The sequence below is a fragment of the Bos grunniens genome, chromosome 17, assembly GCF_055505025.1.
Source record: "Bos grunniens cultivar Pamir isolate PY7600 chromosome 17, Bosgru_T2T1.0, whole genome shotgun sequence".
In the NCBI taxonomy this organism is placed as follows: domain Eukaryota; kingdom Metazoa; phylum Chordata; class Mammalia; order Artiodactyla; family Bovidae; genus Bos; species Bos grunniens.
The window spans coordinates 64,351,578-64,373,584 of NC_141181.1; the positions used below are offsets into that span (position 1 = coordinate 64,351,578).

The following is a 22,007-nucleotide window of genomic DNA, read 5'->3' on the forward strand; positions in this document are numbered from 1 at the left end:
CCTTGTAATGTAGGGGATGTGGGTTCGATCCCTGATCAGGTAACTAAGATCCACATGCCTCTGAACAACTAAATTCACGAGCCACAGCTAGAGTGTCTGTGCAGCAACAAAAGACTCTGCATGCCACAGTGAAGACCCGACACAGCAAACAAATCAATAGTAGTTTCACTACTTCACTATAAAAAGCAAACAAAAAAAAATAACTGGAAAAAAAAACAAAACCACTGACCGCACCCCTGGGACAGTCCCACCTGGGATGGACCTATAGGTGTTTGTTTTCAACAATCAACTTGATGGATGTGGTTACAGTATTTGAATTTCTGCTTTTTCTTTTTTTGGAGGTGGGATCTTAGTTCCCCGACCAGGAATTGAACCCATACCCAGGGCAGTGAGAGCACCAAGTTCTAACCACTGCACTGCCAGGGAATTCCCTTGAGTTTCTGCTTTCATCACTGGAGGAAGACTTGTTTTACAGTTGTTAATTATCTGTTGGATGAATCAACAAATAAATGAATATTCATCAGGAGGCAGGGACACAGTCCCTCCCTTGGGGTTTCCATCATTGCTTTGGCTCTTGCCAACCTGAGCTTCTTTCTGCTTAGATTATAAGTAGTTGTTACATACAAGGTCATCTGCCCCAACTAGACCACAGTCTTCTGGAAAGCCAATGTCCTGGCCTGGAGCCCTGTACTCACAGGAGATACTCAACAAATGATTTTGAGAGGAGGGAAGGAAGGTCGGGGGGGAGCCTCATGTCTCCTGCTTGCCACATAGCCACCTTCAAAGCACTGGCATAGCCGGTTGCTTGGCTGCACAGGGAAGGGTGTAGACCCCACCGCAACGCTGCACCTCCTGGTTACAGGGACAAAGTCTGAGTTACCTTATAACGGGGGCAGAGGTCTCAGTCTCGCCTGCGGCATGAGCAGTCTCCAGGGACAGGGTCCCCAGGCTGGCCCGGCTGCCCTTCCGGGAAGACTGTCGGAACAGGGCAGCACCAGCATCTTCATCGGAGGAGTTGTCATCAAAAGAGCCCAGGATGAAGTTGGTCATCAGCTGTCTCTTGATGTGTGCCTGCTTCCTGTCTTCTCTGGAGAGGGTTCTGGCTCGCTGGCCCTGGGGCCTGGCTAGCGCGGACAGGTCATTGGTATTTGGGATCTCCGGGCCTTCAGTCTCTGACCCGTTGGCTTGGCATGCTGGGGACGCGTCATCAGACGAGAGGGGGTTTCCTTGGGGATTCTGTGGCAGAGGTGATCGGGAGGGCCTCTGCTGGCAGGTGTCTTGGGGTCCTTTGTGGGAGGCCAGCTCAGCCTGGCTAGGGGTCTTTGGCAGAGGGCTGCTGTTGCAGTCTTCCTGCGGTGGCTCCTGGGATCCCTCTGAGGCTGGAATCGGCTCCTGACTCGGGGTGAAGCTCACTTTCCGTTTACTCTTGGTGACTTGCTTGGAGTCTGACATTTTCCCTCAGCTTTTTAATTGGGAAAAGGTCAGGCAGGAGAAAATCAGACAAGATAGAAAAAGAAGCAGGATCATTCAGAAAATCTGTAAGGAGAACAAGAGAGCCATTTTAGGATCTATGCAATCATGTTACCTGGCTTTTTAAAGGAGCTGGTGGCAAAAGCCAGTTGGGGTGCTATATTCGGCAGAGAGAGCTAGAAGGGAGAAGCACTATACAGGGAGCGGAGAAGGAGCTCTCCTCCCCCAGCTCTGCCCATCATGAGCTCTGGGGTCTGTGGCATGTTTCTTAACTTCTAATTATAGACACTGCTACTGCTGCTGCTGCTAAGTCACTTCAGTCGTGTCCAACTCTGTGTGACCCCATAGACGGCAGCCCACCAGGCTCCCCCGTCCCTGGGATTCCCCAGGCAAGAACACTGGAGTGGGTTGCCATTTCCTTCTCCAATGCATGAAAGTGAAAAGTGAAAGTGAAGTCGCTCAGTCGTGTCCGACCTCAGTGACCCCAAGGACTGCAGCCTACCAGGCTCCTCTGTCCATGGGATTTTCCTGAGACATGCATAAATCATGAAAATGCATGTGAGAGAGAACTCAATGAGATTAGGTACATTGAAAGACTGTTACAGAGTCACTGGGCTTCTCTAGTGGCTCAGGTGGTAAAGAATCTGCCTGCAATGCAAGAGACCTGGGTTTGATCCCTGAGTCAGGAAGATCCCCTGGAAAAGGGAATGGCCACCCACTCCAGTATTCTTGTCTGGAGAATCCCACGGACAGAGAAGCCTGGTGGGCTAAAATCCATGGGGGTCACAAAGAGTCGGACACAGCTGAGCGAGTAACACTTTCACTTTTCACTCATAGCATCATTATTCATAATATCCCCAAAGCTGAAACATCCCAAGTGCCCACTGATAAAAGCCACTGACAAGATGGGGTCTGTCCATACAACGGAATATTGTTCAGCCACTAAAAAGAATAAACTTTATGCTAAGTGAAGAAAAACAGTTCCGGCAGACCACATATTGTGTAGACAATACATCTGGATTAGGCAGAATTGATAGATATGGAAAGATTAGCAGTTGCCTGGGGCTAATGGGGTGGAGATGAAGGTTAATGGTACAGGGTTTCTGATTGGAGTGATGAAAATGTTCCAAAACTGATTGTGGTGATGGTTTCACCACTCTGTGAATAGACGAAAAACTGCAGAATTGTGCACTTTAAGTGAGTGAGTCATATGGTATATGAATTATACCTCAATAAAGCTTTTCTTTAAAAGAAAAAAAAGGGTAGGGGGGACTTCCTTGGTCCAGTACTTAAGAATGTGCCTTCCAGTGTAGGGGACACAGGTTCAGTCCCTGACTGAGACACTAAAACCCCAATGCCTCTAAGCATGTGGACGACTACCAGGCCACAAGCCACAACCAGGTAAGAGCCCACGTGCCGCAAGGAAGATCCCACATGCTGCCACTAAGATCTAATGAACCAAATAAATAAGCACTTAAAAAAAAAAAAAAAAGACTTCGGGGCTTCCCTGGTGGCTCAGTGGTAAAGAATCCACCTAATGCAAGAGACACAGGTTCCGTCCCCAATCCGGGAGGACCCCACATGCTGAGGAGCAACGGAGCCCATGCACACAGCTACTGAAGTCCATGCGCCCTAGAACCCACGTTCCACAACAAGGGAAGCGGCTGCAATGAGAAGCCCAGGGCACTGCAACTAAAGGATAGACCCCTGATTGGGCAGCTAGAGAAAGCCCTTGGGCAGCAACGAAGACCCAGCAGGGCCAAAAATGAATACACAAATTTTTGTTTTAAAGACTTTATTATATTCCAATTTGTAGATGAAAGGGATTGTTGGCTTCTAGAATCATCAGGACTTGCTGAAATGTGGTTTGGGTTATTTTCTGGGTAACACACAGGGTCAGAAGATGTTTCTCTTTCCATGTGCTCAAGTTTCCTTTTAAAGAAAAGTCAGTTAAGGGTTGGTCAATGTTAATCAATGTAACAAACCACTTTAATAGAACAAAGCGGGGAAAAATTGATCATCTCAATGAACACAGAAAAATCCAACACCATGGGGAATTCCCGGTGATTAGGACTTCCAGCTTTCACTGCCAAGGGCCTGGGTTCGATCCCTGGTTGGGGGAACTAAGATCCCAGAAGCCAAATGGCATGGCCAAAAAAAAAAATCCAACACCCTTTAATGATAACAACATTCAGAAAAGCAGGAATAGAAAAGGACTTCAACAGAGTAAGGCACACTGATGAAAAAAAGTACAGTAAATATATATTCAGTGTTGAAAGATGGTAAGCTTTCTCCTAAGATCTGGAACAAGACAAGGATGCTCACTTTTACCACTGCTATTCAACATCCTACTGAAAGTTCTAGCCAGAGCAACTAAACAGGAAAAAGGAATAAAAGGCATCCAAATTGAAAAGACATAAAATCACCTCTGTCCACAGATGCCATGAGCCTATATACAGAAAATCCTAAAGAACTACCAAGAAATGCTAACAAAGGTAGTAAATTAAGTGATTGTTGGATATAAGATCAATACACAAAAATCAGTTTTGTTTCCATACACCAACAATGAACAATCTGAAAAGGGAATTAAGAAAATAACTCCATTTACAAAATCACATTCCAAAGAATTAAAATACCTAGGAATAAATTTAATCACAATGGTGAAAGACCTATAGACTGAAAACTAAGAAACATTGCTGAAAGAAATTAAAGAAGACCTAAATAAATGGCAAGACATCCCATGCTCATGGGTTGGAAGACCTACTTTTGTTAAGATGATGACACTACCCAAAGCAATCTGCAGATTCATATGGAATGGCAAGGGGCCCCAGACAGCCAAAACAATCTTAAGAAAGCAAAACAAAGTTAGAGGACTCACACTTGCCAATTTTGAAACTTACTACAAAACTGTAGCATGGTATGAGAATCAAGAGACATATAGACAAATGGAATAGAATCGAGGGTCAAAAAGTAAACCCATACATCTATGATCAGTTGATATTTGACAAATATCAGGCTTCCCTGGTGGCTCAGCTGGTAAAGAATCTGCCTGCAATGTGGGAGACCTGGGTTCAATCCCTGGGTTGGGAAGATCCCCTGGAGAAGGGAAAGGCTACCGACTCCAGTGTTCTGGCCTGGAGAATTCCATGGACTGTATAGTCTATGGAGCCACAAAGAGTCGGACACGCCTGAGCGACTTTCACTTCACTTCATCTCACTTCACTTTTGGGAAGATCCCCTGGAGAAGAGAAAGGCAAGAGTCTCTTCACCATGTGGGTCTGGGAGAGATGGCTTGAAGCAGGCTACAATTTTGATTTTCAGATGTCATTTCTGAAGCTGCATTCAGGAACACCAGCTGGTGTCTCCATAGCAGTTCTGAAGAGTGCCAAGCAGAAGACCTTGTACAAATGTGGCTGATCTGAGGGACACTTTAAATGTACACGTTGGTGGGTCTTTCCGAGGGTCCAGTGGCTAAGACTCCATGCTCCCCGTGCAGGGGGCCGGGGTTCGATCCCTGGTCAGGGAACAACTGCCACAAGTAAAAGTGCATGAGCCACAACCACAGAGCCCCGGCGCAGCTGAACACATGAATATTTCTGAAAAATAAATGTACTCATTGGAGGTTTTGAGAAATAAGAAACTATAAGTGCATTAAATGGAAATGCTGAGCTGCCCACTACTCTAAACAGAAAACCACTTGAGTTATTGCTGAGAAAATAAAACAGCAAAAACACGCTGCAATGGTTCGAGGTTTTGGAACCCTGAGGATGCAGTCTTCACATTGACTCCCACTGGAAAACCAGCCACTCTCTGGTTTTATATGACACGGGCACCCTGATAACTTGCTGGCTGTGTGAATGGATGGCTGATGGGGGCTGCAGGTAGAAGAACAGAGAGGTGGTGCATGGAGAGGGGTCAAGTGGATGGGCAGACGGGCGAGATGGCGAGAAACATGCATGGTAAGCAATTGAGGGCTGGTGGGTAAAGCAGCCAAGCTCTAAACTGGGTGCTAATGAATGGAAGGGATCAGCAATTCCCCTCACTTTGGCCTCCTTTCTCACTTTAAGATCTGCTGTTAATTCTGATAGGGGCCAGTGGACCTAACATCCCAAATCTACCTTGCAGAGGTTCAGTTCAGTTCAGTTCAGTTCAGTCGCTCAGTTGTGTCTGACTCCTTGCGACCCCAGGAATCACAGCACGCCAGGCCTCCCTGTCCATCACCAACTCCTGGAGTTCACCCAGACTCACGTACAACGAGTCAGTGATGCCATCCAGCCATCTCATCCTCTGTCGTCCCCTTCTCCTCCTGCCCCCAATCCCTCCCAGCATCAGAGTCTTTTCCAATGAGTCAACTCTTCGCATGAGGTGGCCAAAGGACTGGAGTTTCAGCTTTAGCATCATTCCTTCCAAAGAAATCCCAGGGCTGATCTCCTTCAGAATGGACTGGTTGGATCTCCTTGCAGTCCAAGGGATTCTCAAGAGTCTTCTCCAACACCACAGTTCAAAAGCATCAATTCTTCAGCACTCAGCCTTCACAGTCCAACTCTCACATCCATACATGACCACAGGAAAACCCACAGCCTTGACCAGACGGACCTTTGTTGGCAAAGTAATGTCTCTGCTTTTGAATATGCTATCTAGGCTGGTCATAACTTTCCTTCCAAGGAGTAAGCGTCTTTTAATTTCATGGCTGCAGTCACCATCTGCAGAGGTTACCTGCACAAAAAACCTCAGAGTCTTTCCCTATATTCTTTTTTTTTGTTTGTTTGTTTTTAAATCTGGCTGCACTGGGTCTTGGTTGCGGCAGGAGGGACCTTTCTGTTGAGGCACGTGGGATCTTTAGTTGCAGCATGTGGGATCTAGGTCCCTGACCAGGCATCGAACCCCGACCCCCTGCATTAGCATCAGGAAGCATTTAACAGGAGGCTTCCTGTGTGCTGTTTTGGATCTGTCATGAATCCTCTGTCCCTTATTAATTCCTGAATATTCAGGAATTAAGTGCAGTAGCAAGCTTAGGAATTAGGAGTAGGGGTTTAGGAATGCATGTATTTCCTTCGTTAGTTTTTGCATACGGTGATAAGTAACTATTTACGACCCTCTTCCTTTTTATGAACCATATGGTTGAAGTGATTATTTACAACCCTCTCTCTTTCATATGGATGACCTCATGTTTCCTTGATAACTTGTAAGTTTTGATTTTATCTCTGCCGAAAATAGCTACCTTGTAAGGCAGTATAAATACCCACACAATGTTGAATAAAACACCTTTGCTCCATCAGAGCTTGGGTCCCCATGTCCTCTCTCTCTCTCTCTCTTTCTCTCTCTCTCTCAGGCTATTTCTCTGGAGCGCAGAGCCCGCTGTGTTCACTTTCCTGCCCAGGCTTCTGAGACCCTCTCGAGAAGGCGCTCTGTGCCTTCACCCCATCGAGAGGGCACCAGGTGCCTTCGTGAACAGCTCAAGCCCCGTGTCAGGAGCTTTATTGGTTTTCTGCATAAACCAAGGAATGTCAGCCTCTTTCTCTCTCCTTTACTTTCTTATCATCGACTCCGGACCACCAGGTTCCGGTCCATTAAAGGACCTCAACACATTAGGAGCACAGGGTCTCAGCCCCTGGACCAACCTGGAAATCCCCATGTTCCCTACTCTTGCCAGTGTGATGATTGGGGGGAGGGGGGTGGCCCATGGGCCACCACATGAGAACTTTTCACAAGTACATAGAGACAAATGCGGAACTCTCTGAGAAAGCGCCTCTGAGCCTCAGTTTTCTCATCTGTAAAATGGGGATACCAATTCTTGCCCCATTTACAGGCCTCACCGTTGCTCTTTGAATAATCTAGATAGCATTTGTGTAAATGCTATCAGAGGCATCAAGGAGCCATCAAGCATGTACAGTGCCTTCAAGATCCCAATCCTCAGGACAACCTGGTGGATGTTACAACTGCTACGGTCTCTATTTCAGTCCCATTTTACAAGTCAGTAAACTGTGGCTCAGAGTTCAGTTCCTTGACTCTGCTTATACTCAGGCCCATGCCGGTACCTTTCCCACTGCACCACCATCAAAAGTGGATATAAGTAAATCCCATAAAGTGGAGGGTGTTCCCCTGAACACCTGGATACGATCCTAAAGTCAGATACCCAGCCATGAACCTAGAGGGTGGAACCAGGTGTGCACAGCCAGAGTCTAGAAGGAGCACTGTGCATGTGGTTCAGACCCACGGGCAATCAAGGCCAGTGACGTCCTTCCCGTGAACCCTGGCAGACAAGCCATGCTGAGCTGCTGCCCTTCACTGACACAACCCAGCTGACCCAAAAACCCAGTGGAGGGCCGAAGCTATTTTTGTTTCTTGCAAACCGAGCACAAGCAACAGCTGCCTGGTGCCAGGGCAATTGTGGCCTTGACCGTAACACAGGCAGAAAACCGCTCATTTCCAACAGGTGCTGGCTGGTGGCCGGACGGGGCTGGAGAGGGAAACGGGTCAGGGGTTTGTTTTCCAGCTCTCCCCCACCCTCCCCTGCCGCAGCACACCCAACCATACCTGGCTGGGCCTTCGAGGGACAGAGAAGGGCAGCAAGTCAGTGTTAAACCAGCCATCCGTTCCCTTTCCACAGAGATGAACTCTTGAGCACTCACTGCCACTTACCCCCGCTGCTGGGCCGCTGGCTCCACTCTCGTGTGGGTCCGACAGGCGCCCACGGGGTGACTAAGGGAAGTGGGCCGTGGAGTGTCCTGTTTCAGCAGGAGCCTGGTGTCATGCATCAGGCCAGGGTGGGGGAGGAGTTTGGACCAGCCCGTGCTGTACACAAGTGAGCTTTCTCCCAAGTCAGGCACCCTTATCTGCCATCTGTAAATATAAGCCATTTGCCAAAGTCCTTGCCCTTCTCCCTCCTGTGGGTTCAAACTTGAGTACTTAAGAAGCTGTCTGTGCTCTAAGTGGCTCTAGGGCCCACTGAGCCACCTCCCTCTGGCTTCCCACCATCCTGGAGTTAGAGCCTACTTCACTGCTCATGAAATCACCCACCCTCTCGCCCAACTCCAAGTCTCTAGAGTTTTAAATACTCCTGTAGGGACTTCCCTTGGGGTCCAGTGGTTAAGAATCCACCTCCCAATGCGAAGGACACAGGTTCCATCCCTGGTGAGGAAATTTAGATTGCCTATACCAAGGGGCAACTAAGCTTGCACACCGCAACTAGAGAAAGCTCGAGAGCCACAAGGAAGACCCAGTGCAGCCAAAATTAAACAGAAAGCACTCCCATAACCAGGCCAGCTTCTTGCTCCCGTGTATTCACCTGTCAGACACTGGTAGGAGGTGTCCATCCCAGCACAACCTGGGTTTGGCCAAGGTGAGCCTGATGGAAACAAGCAAAAACATCAGGATGAAGTCCAAGGCCCCTCGGGCTAGCAGGCAATGGTGCAACATGCTTTTGCAAATTCAGAGAGCATTACAGTAATAGAGGATGCTATGCCAGGCCCCCAAGGTGGTCAAACCTGCCAGTAGATAATTAAACCTGCACTCTGGCCCTTAGGTTTGGGGTGTCGCAGGTAACCCTGTGTTTCCCCATAAGCCACTCAGGTTCCCACTGCCAGGCTGAGAGGGGGACATTTGGCAGGTCCAGTGTTCTTGCTTGGTAGGTGAGCAGAGGCCAGAGGTCACATGTGAAATTCATGACACTGCCATGAGTGGCACCAAGATCCCCCGCTCCAGGCCAGCGTGGGACAATAGTCACTGTAAAGACCCACTGTCCTCAGGTACCTTGGTGGGTGCCCGGGACACTGATGTGGGTTCTCACCTCACACGGGGTGAGTTCTGGGCGAAGGAGCTTCAGCATGCTCGTCGGCAAAACAGTGTAAGGGCGCAGCTCCCAGAGGAGGCGCCAAGAATCCAGAGCGGTCACTCAGGCAGGGCGCTGAGCACAGTTGATCCAAGCAGAGAGCCTCAGGCAGGATGGATCACTGCCCGGTGGCACTCTGCCCCCCAGAGGGTTGTCTCTGACGAATCCTGTCCCCTCTCTGAATCTGTTTCCCCATCAAGAAAAGGAGGGAAAATCCCCAGCCTCACGCATGTCATAGGATTACTGGTAGGATCAACCGAGACCTGTCGAACACCACCCTCCCCTTCTTGCTGAACCAAAATGGAAAGAACACGGCTGGTGATGGTGAGATTCTCCTCCACCAAGGGGCAGAAACAGACTGGGTGTTTCTACACGGGTGGCCGCCCCAGTCCGACACTGCTCAAGTGCCCGAGTGGGACAGGAAGACCCTCACAGAGAGACACTCCCTCGACCCCCTTCAGCTCTGCAGGCCTGTGGGGCAGGTGGTTTCTTCCAAAGAGGAGGCCATCTGTGGGGCTGCAGCAGATGTTAATTCAGGCTGAATTCATGTCTGTTAATTAAATTCTGTCTGTTCCCTGATCCAACAGAGATGGTCCTGAGAACTGTGTGTGTGTGTGTGTGTGTGTGTGTGTATGACTTTTTATGTTATTCAGAGAGATGAGGTTCTTAATTTTATATTTATTTTGCGTTTTTTATTTTTTCTTTTTGCGGCTGTGAGATCTTAGTTCCCTGACCAGGGATCAAACCCACACCCCCTGCATGGGCAGTGCAGAGTCTTGACCATTGGATGGGCAGGGAAGTCCCAGAGACAGTGGTACGGGACAGGAAGTTTATCCCTAATAGATCAGAGGGGTGTGTCTTCCTGCCAGCAGCGTTTTCTGAGCGCACGGCCACTGTGCTGAGAGCTTCACACACATGGTCTCATCAAGAGGGGCCCCTGAAGTCCTCTACAAAGGCACTGCCTCTTCCTCACCTTCTGTAGGCCCCATCGCCTCCCAGGCTCACACCGATAGGACGCAGGTGGCCATGCTGTGAAGCCCACGCTCCTAATCTTCATGTCCTCCTGCTCTCTGTGCACAATTTCCCCCATAAGCCCCGAGGAAGGTCCTAAAACCCCAGACCTGAGAAGTGACTGTTGGGGGCGCTGCTTGGGTTCTTAGAGCCCTGGCTTTGTTTTTAAATCTCTGCATCCACGCCTTTAAGAAACTAAAATGCAACAAGAAATAAATAACAAAATGACTTCTCTAGCCTCGGGGGTTCTTCTCCTGGAAAAGGTTTTGGGAGAGACGGGAGAGTTCTACCCAAAGGGAAAAATAACCTTTTAAAATCAAGATTTAGCCACTAGAATCCCAGAATCAGGAAAAGTCACATCTGGAACGCAGTTCATTTTCTTTTCTTTTTTTTTTTGGCCGCACTGTGTGGCATGTGGTATCTTAGTTCCCTAATCAGGGATGGAATCCATGTTATCTGCATTGGAAGGCAGACTCAGCCACTGGACCGGGAAGGCTGTGGAAGGCAGTTCGGAAAGAACTCCTTCCAGGTGTGGAGATGGACAGGGGAAAAATTAAAGAGATGACATCTGCTCTGGGCCTTTGAAGGAGGAATAGGAGTTCACCAGGTTGCCAAGGGGGCAGGAAATCTCAAAGAGAATTTGCCCTTGACACCTGCTGGATGGCAAATTTCTAACTCTACTGTCTAAAGATGGGAACTCAGCCAAAGTCACTAAACTGGGAGCAGTAACCAGCAGAATGGTTCTACTGTGAAGGGATAATCATTTGTTTTCTTTAGAAAGTTTGCATCTGAAGAAGATATTTAGGTATAGCTCCCTACAAATGGGGAGACTTGAGAAATCACACTGGCTGTGTAATCCGCAAACCTCACCTTTCCCTGCGACTGTGGCTGAGGGCATCAGTACTGCGTCCACACTTCCTTGCCCCCTGAGGAACAGCAAGAGAACTGCAGGCTCCACCTCTGGGAACAGACTCTGTGCTCTGCTATTCTTCAACTACGAACAACAGCTAATAAATAACAACAGCTACCCCTCCCATTATGGGGCTTCCCTGGTGGCTCAGAGGGTAAAGCGTCTGCCTGCAATGCAGGAGACCTGGATTCGATCCCTGGGTCGGGAAGATCCCCTGGAGAAGGAAATGGCAACCTACTTCAGTACTCTTGCCTGGAAAATTCCACGGACGGAGGAGCCTGGTAGGCTACAGTCGGGATCGCAAAGAGTCGCAGACGACTGAGCAAATTCACTTCTCACCCCTCCCATTATAATGAGCATCCTGCATTCAGGATCTCATTTACTCCTCATGTAGTCCTACGAGGAAAGTATCTTATCACATTTCACAGATCAGGCATGAGAATCCAGTGCCCAGAAAGGGGGAGTGAGTTTCCCAAAGTCACACAGCTTTGGAGGTGCATAGAACCCAGCCCTGTTCTGCCTGACTCCAAAGCCTAGACCCCTAAGAGGGGGAGGTGAGCAAACTATTGATTCAATTGATTAACTGGCCACCCTCTTGGATGGATGGAATCAGAAGCCTGGAAGAGACAGGGGGAGGGTCGGCAGTTCTGAAACTTGTCACCTGTCAGAACACCTAGGCCTCTGGAGAATCTCAGCAAACACTGATAGAGCAAGCCTGAAATACCAACACCCAGTTAGTCCTAGAATCGAGCAGGTGTGCGGCCTCAGGGGCCACCGATGTAAGAACCCAGCTTCCAACAGGAAAACACATTTGAGAAAAGTCTGTACATTTCAGTTCTTCCTGCAGTCGGGAAAGGCTCAGAATCAGAAGTCCCAGGGTCCTCTGGGACTGTTGACCTGGAAAGGGGCACGTCCCTGGTGCCTGTTACATGGCAGGTGCTGGATTTACACCTGGGGAGACAAATTCAGCTTTGGATGGGGTTGACCTGTGTGTGTGTGGGGGGGGGGGGGTGTGCAGGCAAAACCAGCCCGAATGTTTCCAGATTGACCCCTGTCTTGGAGGAATGTAAGAGCAGCGATCCCTCACCTCCAGAGGAAAACTTCCTCTGTGAGCTCAGAGGTCTATTGGGCTCATCTGTCCTGATCCTGTCTCACTGGCGTCATTCCTATAGAAACTGCAGAAGCTGACTGTTCTGCGCGCCTGAGGTCCCCTCCACCTTCCAGAGGGAACTCTACCCTCCTTCCTCTCTCTTCCTTCTGTGCCGGGAATTTGCATTCTTCAACCATCACTCATTCACAAGCAGGTAATTCCTGGGCACAGGCGAGGTGCCGGTTGTCATGGATATGGAGCAAACAGAGCAGGAATGGTCCTGCCCAGCCAGGGTTTACACTCTCAGTGGGAAGCAAGTTAAGATCTTGGAGCAAAGTAAGGGCACAAGCAGGGGCCCTGCCTCAGTCTTAGAGGTGAGGGAAAGCTTTCTCAGGGATATCTCAGCTGAGACGGAAGGTGTGTGACTTCACCAGGCAGAGGTACAGGATCAGGAGGAGGCAGAATCTCTCCAGGAACCCTACACGGTCGGCCTGGCGCTGAGAAAAGGGTGGGGTGGGGGTGGGGGTGGGGTAGCAGACGGGGATGGTGAGCAAAGTGGGGGCCACACCTCCTTCTTGGAGCTGGAGAGGGCTGGAGCTATGGAGAGAGCTCAGAGAAGGTGCTACAGCCAGGCCACCCCAGCAGGAATCTCAGCTCTGCCACCTACCTACCAGCAGAGTGGGTAACCCGAGCCTTAGTTTCCCCAACCTCAGCAGCCCACCGGGGCGACTAAATGCACTCACGGGGTGGGTGAATTGTTTGCTGTTGTTCTTTAGTCGATGAGTTGTATCTGACCCTTTGTGACCCCATGGACTGTTGCCCGTCAGTCCATAGGATTTTCCAGGCAAGAATACTGGAGTGGGTTGCCATTTCCTCCTCCAGGGGATCTTCCCGACCTAGGGATGGAACCCACGTCTCCTGCTTGGTAGGCAGATTTTTGACCACTGACCTACCTGGGAAGCCACAGGCGAACTGTTTAGCTTGGTGTAAATGAAGGATGGCCCCTGCCTTGGGGGTCAGGGATCCAATGCATTGTTTTCCCTATGAGGTAGAGCTGTTATATGATGGGGACTTCTTCCTCCCGTCACCCCTGGCTCTGTTGGCTGAGCGCCTCCACTCAGGCTGGTTCCCGGGTGGGACCACTGCAGCACCCAGCCTGGAAGGCAGTGGTGTAACTCGGGGCGGGGGGGCACCTCCTTCCCATCTGAGCCATACACCACCCTGGGGACTGCGGTTCACTTTCAAGGCTGCCCCCATGCTTCCTGCCAGCTTTGGAAATGCAGTTGCCAACTTTAGAGCTGAATCGATTGAGCAGCAGCGGTCTCAAGGGCCACTTCCTGCTAAAGTGTAGTGACACAGAAATGCCAAGGGGCGGGGACGGGGTCTGACGGTTGGCTCTGCCCTTGGGACCCAGCCCTCTCACTCTGGAATCCCGGTTTACAATCTCATGAAGTGTAAGCAAGTCGGCCTCACTGATGAGGGATCAGGTTTAGTGCCAGAAATTAACCTAGGTGTTTTTTTTTCTTTTTGAGTTTGAAATAATGACACCTATGAGCAACACAGTGTATTGGTTGAAGTATTGGATCTGGAGATGCTAGATTCAAGATTTCTGCTCTTTATTTCCTGCATGATCTTGAGCAGGTTTCCTCACCTCTCTGAGCTTTGGTTTTCTTGAGGATTAGACGGGGATGGTAAGAATGCCTTCCTCCGAGAGTTTTGGTAAGGTTTCAGTTCACTAATATACAAACAATGCAAATCATGAAAGCATGTTTCTTTTATGCATTTCCCATTGGTTGCATTTTCCAGGATGCTTCAAGCCTTGTGCTAAGTACTCTGCCTAAGACCAACTTTAAGCCACAGTTTTCTCTCATGGGGACCAGTGTACCAGCCTCCTGACCCATCTACCTGCCCCCAGTCATGTCTCTCCAGTCCATTACGAACAGAGCAACCACGGGAATCATGTCATAGAGTCACGGAACTTCCCTGATGTCCAGATTATGATTTCTAAGTATATTTCCCACTAAAAGGAACCAGGACCCCTTGGAGAAATGACTGACTCCAGGGCTGGGGCAGACTTGTAAACACAGGAGGTACACCCTGAACGGCCTTCCCTGTCAAAAAAAAGATACTTAGGGCCAGAAAATAAGACGACAATTGCAGTGGATTGAAATACATCAAATATATTGACATTTTTAAAAATCATGAGGTCATACTGTTATGACAACAAATACAAACCCTGCCCCTCACTGACACCTGGAAGGTTGCCGTGGCATCACTTATTACTTTGGAGACTGAATTACCAAAGAAAGGGATGTGATTGAGCATCTATCCTGCCTTTGCTGTAGGAAAAGACCCTGTATGCTTCAAGGTTACCAAGCGGTGGGTGAAAGTTCTAAGTCATAGGACAGGGATGGCTCATAAACACGGAATGACTGATGGCCGTAGGAAACCATGATTCACAACCATAACGAAATAATAATGTCCTAGGCTCCAACCATCGGTGACTTGTAAAGCCATCTGGGGAAAGGTTGAAGAGGAATTTCACAACGGAGATCAGGTTATCCCCAGACTCTATGATGAGTTGGTATCACTGCTAGTGGGATAATCAGACATTCTGTTCTTCTCGACAGGACATGATGAGTATACAGCAACAGCTCTGCATTTGGACCTGAGTTCATTCAAGACTCTAGACTTAATACTTTATTAAGAAGGACAGAGAAGCTTGCTACATGATGCCTTGAGGGTGCTTATTCAGCTTAATCAGCCAAATCCAGCATGGGGAAAATTCTACAGGACACATGATTCCATTTCTTCAATAAGCAACTGTCATTTAATAAAGGAGGGTAGTGATTACTTTAGGTGAAAAGAGACTTACTACAACCTTTCGTGGGTCCTGATTTGAAAAAAACAACCTCAAAGACAAAATCTTTGAGGTGACCAGAGGACACTGAGCATGAGCTGGATACTGGATAAAGGAAACAGCATTAATTGCGCTGGAGGTAGATAATCATGGCAATGACTTTATATTTTTATTTATTTAACTGGCTGCGCCAGGTCTTAGCTGCAACTTGCAAACTCTTACTGGCAGCGTGTGGGATCTGGTTCCCTGACCAGGGACTGAACCTGGGCCCCTGCACTGGGAGGGTGGAGTCTTAGCCACTGGACCTCCAGGAAAGTCCTGGCAATGGCTTTTGTAAAAAGTCCTCATCTCTTTTAGAGCAATGTACTGAAGTATTTATCTGGCTCTGAGATTTGCTTGAAACTACTCCAGAGAAACAGAACTTGAGTTAATGACAGTAACTTGAGTTACTCAGTAACTCGAGTTACTGAAGTATTCAAGGGAAAAGGTATTGAAGACTATAATTTCTAAGAAATGTGTACAGGACTTCCCTGGCGGTCCAGTGGTTAAGACTCCATATTCATAATGCAGGGACCCAGGTTCAATCCCTGGTCAGGAAATTAAGATCGCGGCCAAAAAAAAAGAAATGTGTAAAAAGTGTAGATAGAGAAACAGACATGTGATGAAGCAAATATAATAAACCGTTACTGGCAGAATCTAAGTGGTGGGTGTATGAGTGCTCACTGTAACTTTCTTTCAGTGTTGTTGTATGTCTGAAAATGTTCATAATAAAATGTTGGAGGAAAATACAGGAGGGAAAGGTGTATGTGTGAGTAGGAGAAACTAGAAGAGCAGAAGGTCAACTGCCATTGAAGGCAGCTGGTGAATGTGTAGGGCTTGCTGTGCTATTATTCACTCTACCTCTGAGTGCGTTTCCCAAAAAAGTTCATTTGTTGTACTAAAAAGTTTAAAAATACATAAAGCAAGATGTAAGGCACCCAGCCTACTGATTAGAACCTGAGTAGTTAATGGGCTTCCCAGGTGGCATTAGCAGTAAAGAACCCACCTGCCAATGCAGGAGACTTAAAAAGAGACTCAGGTTCGATCCCTGAGTCAGGAAGATCCCCTGGAGGAGGAAATGGCAACCCACTCCAGTATTCTTGCCTGGAGAATCCCACAGACAGAGAAGCTTGATGGGCTACAGTCCATGGGGCCACAAAAAACTGGACATGACTGAAGCAACTGGAACACACACACAATCACTGAGTCATGTCCAAGTCTTGCGACCCCCTGGACTATAGCCCACCAGGCTCCTCTGGCCATGGGATTTCCCAGCAAGAATAATGGACTGGCCATCATCAAAAAATCCACAAACAACAAGTGCTGGAGAGGGTGTGGAGAAAAAGGAACCTTCTTGTACTGCTGGTGGGAATGTAAATTGATACAGCCACTATGAAGACAGTATGGAGATTCCTTAAAAAACTAGGAATAAAACCCCATATGACACAGCAGGACCACTCCTAGGCATATACCCTGAGGAACCAAAATTGAGAAAGATATATGTACCCCAGTGTTCACTGCAACACTGTTTACAATAACTAAGACATGGAAGCAACCTAGATGTCAATCGACAGATGAATGGATAAAGAAGATGTTGTACATATATACAATGGAATACTACTCAGCCATAAAAAAGAACACGTTCAAGTGAGTTCTAATGAGGTGGATGAACTTAGAGCCTATTATACAGAGTGAAGTAAGTCAGAAAGAGAAAAACAAACAGAAACAAGTATATTAACATATATATACAGGGAATCTAGAAAGATGGTATTGATGAATCTACTTATAGGGCAGCAATGAGATGCAGACATAGAGGACAGGCTTTCGGACAAGGGCAGGGGAGAGGAAGGAGAGGGTGAGATGCATGGAGAGAGGGCCATGGAAGCATAGACACTACCATATGGAAAATAGATAGCCAATGAAAACTTGCTGTATGACTCAGGGGACTCAAACCAGGACTTTGTAGGAACCCAGAGGGGTGGGGAAGGGTGGGGAGGCAGGAGGAAGGTTCGCGGGAGGAGACATATGTACACCTATGGCTAACTCATGCTAATGTATGGCAGAAATCAAACCAATATTGTGAAGTGTTCATCAATCAATTAAAAATAAACAAGTATAATTTTTTAAAAAAAAGAATACTGGAGTGGGATGCCATTTCCTTCTCCAGGGGATCTTCCCAAACCCCCCAAGGATCAAACCTGGGTCTCCTGCATTGGCTGATGGATTCTTTACCACTGAGCTACCTGGGAAATTAAAGTGTTTATTTCCCCGTAAAGATCAAGTATCTGGTATAAAGTCATACTCTAATTTCTATCTCAGATCTGAAGGTAACAAGAGGCTGAGGGAGTTTACATGACACCCAAGCAGGGGCACATAAAACTCTTTTGCATGAACACAAAACGCCTTCCCAGAGCTCTTCAAATAAAGGATGGGCTGGGTCTTTCCATATAAAACCTGGAGAGGTCAGTCAGTAAAGAAATCGCATCTTGGAAAAGATGCCCCAAGACACTGTTAGAAGCAAAAATTATTTAGAAAACAATGTCTATACCTTCCAGTTTTTAAATTGAAAAAGACCTGCTTCCTGGGAACTCCCCCTCAGTCGTTCCTGTGTGTGTCAAAATAACAGTAATGACTGACGTGAGACGGGATCAAGAACACAGTGCATTTTCAGAACAAAAAGTCTGAAGGACATAAGGTCTGGGAAGTTTTACACTAAACTGCATCGTAAAGGGGCTTCCCAGGTGGCGCTAGTGGTAAAGAACCGGCCTGCCTATGCAGGAGACCTAAGAAACTCAAGTTCGATCCCTGGTAGGGAAGATCCCCTGGAAGTGGGCATGGCGACCCACTCCAGTGTTCTTGCCTGGAGAATCCCATGGACAGAGGAGCCTGGCAGTGTACGGTCCATAGGGTCACAAGGAGCCAGACACTGAAGCGACTGAGCACACACACACGTGCACTGGTAAAGGTGGGGCTCCCTGGAAGGAGGAGAGAGAGACTGAAGGATGGTTCAGGGAGGAGCCCTATTTTACTACATGCTTGATTCAAGACTTCCTTAGTACTACGCTTTTTAAAAAATGAAAGAAAATCATGTCTTTCTGGCCACAGAGGACACCAGAAATGTTTGACTCTTAACAGTCTGCATTTAAAAAAAAAAAAAGAGCGAGTTTGAGAAATCAGACATCTATAGGAAACAGAATTCTTTTCCTGATAACAGAAGCTTTGGGAGTCAAAAATCTCCCCCCTTGCCTTTTAGGTAGGCCTAAACTCTTCTGGTTTGGGGAACTGATAAAAGTTTGCACAGGGATCCCCAGCAACATACCCATTTATAGAAGCAAAGAAAGGTCCTTCATCTACACTACATTTCCAGCCGTTTACATCAGCTTCTCACAGCCAGCCATGCTTCTGTCCAGAGGCTGCCCTCGCTATGTGTCAAATTCCTGTTCACCTGGACACTGGCTGTGTGGTCAGTGACCCCAGGGAGAGGAAAGCTCACTTACCACTTATCTCTGCCTCTTTCCTTTCCCCATGTCCTTTCAACTGGGCATCCAGGCTGAATTTTCCAGGTTCAGTTTTTGCCGAGGACCTGAATGTCAGCTAGCCAGCTGCTCACTGAGGGGACTATAAATGTCACTTTCAGATGAACTAGCTCCTGCTGTTTAAAAATATCCCTGGGGCACTCCACTTCCAAGGCTGTGAAGAGTGGCATAAGCCAGGCGAAGTGCGAAAAGTTCTGTCACCTCCTTTTAATCCCATTCCTCGCTTTATTTCAAAATCCCTAGATCTCTGAACCACGGGTCATTTAAAGTCCAAGCTGCCATCAGCAATACAGTCATTTTGGCCCTCCTGACACGTGTGGAAAATTAACCCTGAGCAGGTCGTGGGGTGTCCGTGAAATGTCTTCTGGAACAAGCCCACAGTGAAGGCCCAAGATGATCACTTTCAAAAGATCTCCTGGCTTCTCTCCCCGCAATCTCTTGCGTCTCAAGAAAGATTTTGTAAAATCTCTTGAGTCTCAAGGGTCTCAAGGGTCTCAAGGAAGATGCCACCTGATGAAATGTCTCCTATTTTTCAGGACTCAGGGGGAAAAAAAACAGAACCAAACAGCTCTGTTCCCATGCAGGGTCAGATGGCTGTCTCGGGGACTGACGGAGAAGACATAAATCGGCTCTGTGCCACGGTTACAGAGTGTTCCGCAGCTGGGGTGTGTGTGTGGAGGGAGGGGGGCTAGAGGCTTGTAGGACAAAGGTCACGTCCAGATTCGAGCCAGAGCTGGGGCGGGGGGAGCCAAGGCCGCACAAAAGGGCATTCCACTGTGCTCCGAGAAGGGATAAGGGCACCGCAGTTCAGTGGCCTGGCAAGTGGAAAAACCCGTAAGGGCGCTGAACTAACGCACACATGATTTCAGCGGTGGGTATGCCAGGTACAGCTTCACCCTGCCAGAGCGACTTCATTTCTGGGCACGTTTTTCAAGAAGGAAGAGTTAGCAAATAGTGAATCTCATGGGATTTTCTCCAGTGGACTTACAAAGAGGAAGCGTATTTCTTGCCTGCTGCCCGGGTTCTCCTGAAGCCTGGATATCATCAGCGGGAGCCTGGAGTTGGGGAATGAAAGAAATGCAGGTCAAGGACTCAGTCAATGGTGGGGCTTAGGTTGTTTGCCCAGCCTACTTCACTCCAGAAGAGCTCACACAAGCCTTTGGAAGAGCCATCTCTCTAAACACAGACGTGTCCTCCGATGTCTCCAGGGGGAGCCATTCGTAACTCAGGGAAATTTTTTTAACACTCCATTGAAAATCTCTCCCTAATGACTCCAAAAAATTATGATCTGGGCAGAGGGTCAATAGTGGCAGGACTACTGGGCTTTGAAATCAGATTGATCTGACTCTGAATCCTTGCTCTGTCACCTGTGGCTTTGGGCAAACGGCCAAGCCTGTTTTTTCATCTAAAGACTTCACCGCATGGTTGAGAAGAATAAATGAAACACTACAAACTTCCTTAGTAGTCCAATGCTTGTGAGTCCACCTTGCAACGCAGGGAAAGAGGGTGCGATCCCTGGTCAGGGAACCGAATCCCACATGCCGCAGGGCAACTGAGCCCTCGCATTCTGGAGCCCAAGGGACACAACTAGAGAATTCCATGTGCTGCAAAGCAAGATTCCTCACGATGCAACGGAGATCCCGTGTGGTGCAACTAAGACCTGAAGGATCCTCCAGCCTACCCTCGTATCGTACAGATGGGTTTTGAACTGGGTTTCAAAACTGGGCTTGAACTGGGGTTGGTGGGTCACATGATCTGTAAGCAGAGGAGGAGTAACAGAAATCCTCAAGTGGCCAAGACCTGCCACCTCCAGCCCCCCCCCACCCTGCATGGTGTAACCCCCGACTCTGGGGGTCCCAGGTGATACCGACGCAGCTCTGAACTCCAGCTGCCCAAGGGGGAGGAGATGGAGCCAAAGCACAGAGAGTTCCTGCAGGTACAGCGAGTCGCCTCGCAAGGGCATTTGCCCTGCTCAATCTTGAAGACTCTGGCTCCTCTACCCTGAATTCTTCCTACCTCCCAGCCACCCTGACACCCCTCGGGACGTCACTGCCTTCCTGGCGTGGCCTCAGCGCCCCCTGGTGGCCACCCAAGGCCCAAGCTGCAGAGTCGGCCCATCGCCAAGCCCAGCTCACATGTGGCTTTTTGCCCAACTGAATTCCAGAGCAGGGTCCCACCCTGGATGCTGCAGCCCAAACCCTTCTCCCAGGGAGCAGATGATTCCACCCACTGAGGCCCATACCAGCTTTGTCCCCAGGGTGCCCCAGTTCTAAGAGTTCCATTTACCAAAATCCCCCTATGGCACAGAGTATCTGATTGTTCATGTATGGATGTGAGAGTTGGACTGTGAAGAAGGCTGAGCGCTGAAGAATTGATGCTTTTGAACTGTGGTGTTGGAGAAAACTCTTGAGAGTCCCTTGGACTGCAAGGAGATCCAACCAGTCCATCCTGAAGGAGATCAGCCCTGGGATTTCCTTGGAAGGAATGATACTAAAACTGAAACTCCAGTACTTTGGCCACCTCATGCGAAGAGTTGACTCATTGGAAAAGACTCATGCTGGGAGGGATTGGGGGCAAGAGGAGAAGGGGATGACAGAGGATGAGATGGCTGGATGGCATCACTGACTCGATGGACGTCCCAGTGAACTCCGGGAGTTGGTGATGGACAGGGAGGCCTGGTGTGCTGCGATTCATGGGGTCGCAAAGAGTCAGACACAACTGAGCGACTGATCTGATCTGATCTGATCGTTACATAGGATTGATTCCGAGTTTCCCTGTTTGGCCCATGGGTCAGCAGGGAGTTGTAGCTTTTTGTCATCAGTGCCAGCCTGGGAAGGGTCTATTCTCCTCCACTGATAGCTACAGGGCAGGTGAGAAAGCTGGATTTGGAGCAGGCCTGCCGGGAGGATGCTGATGCTGACGACCTTTGAAGGCCCTGAGTTCTAAGGACCCACCTGCTCCTTCTCTGACTCAGTCAAGGTTCAGGTGGAAACAGCCAGCCAGAGGGTAAGGGACCTGTCACAGGTATTTGAGCTTAGGTGACTGCTGTCTGCTGTTTAGTTCCCCAGTCGTGTCCAGCTCTTTATGACCCTCCCCCGTGCCGCCCCCATGGTAACCCACCAGGCTCCTCTGCCCATGTAATTTTCCAGGCAAGAATACTGGCATGGGTCGCCATTTGCTACTCCAGGGGATCTTTTTGAACCAGGGATTGAATCTCCATCTCCTGCACTGGTAGGTGAGTTCTTTACCACTGTGCCACC

The 22,007-nt window shown here is 48.6% G+C and overlaps 1 protein-coding gene across 8 annotated transcripts in view; it reads right to left on the bottom strand.

The window, feature by feature from the left end:
* The window catches only part of ACACB (acetyl-CoA carboxylase beta), a 130,502-nt gene that overhangs the window by 96,140 nt on the left and 12,355 nt on the right, over window positions 1–22,007 (bottom strand). For 3 of the 8 annotated variants that reach the window (XM_086348417.1, XM_086348412.1, XM_086348431.1), the window contains exons 1-2: window positions 18,709–18,822; window positions 881–1,536 (exon numbers count right to left, since the gene is read on the bottom strand). In XM_086348417.1, the coding sequence (XP_086204543.1) occupies window positions 881–1,452 (572 nt within the window). In that variant the 5' untranslated portion in view covers window positions 1,453–1,536; window positions 18,709–18,822. Of the gene's footprint in view, window positions 1–880; window positions 1,537–8,007; window positions 8,244–8,758; window positions 8,819–18,708; window positions 18,823–19,735; window positions 19,803–22,007 lie in introns of those variants that run through there. The other 5 variants (XM_086348416.1, XM_086348413.1, XM_086348418.1 and 2 more) reach the window with 4 other exon arrangements.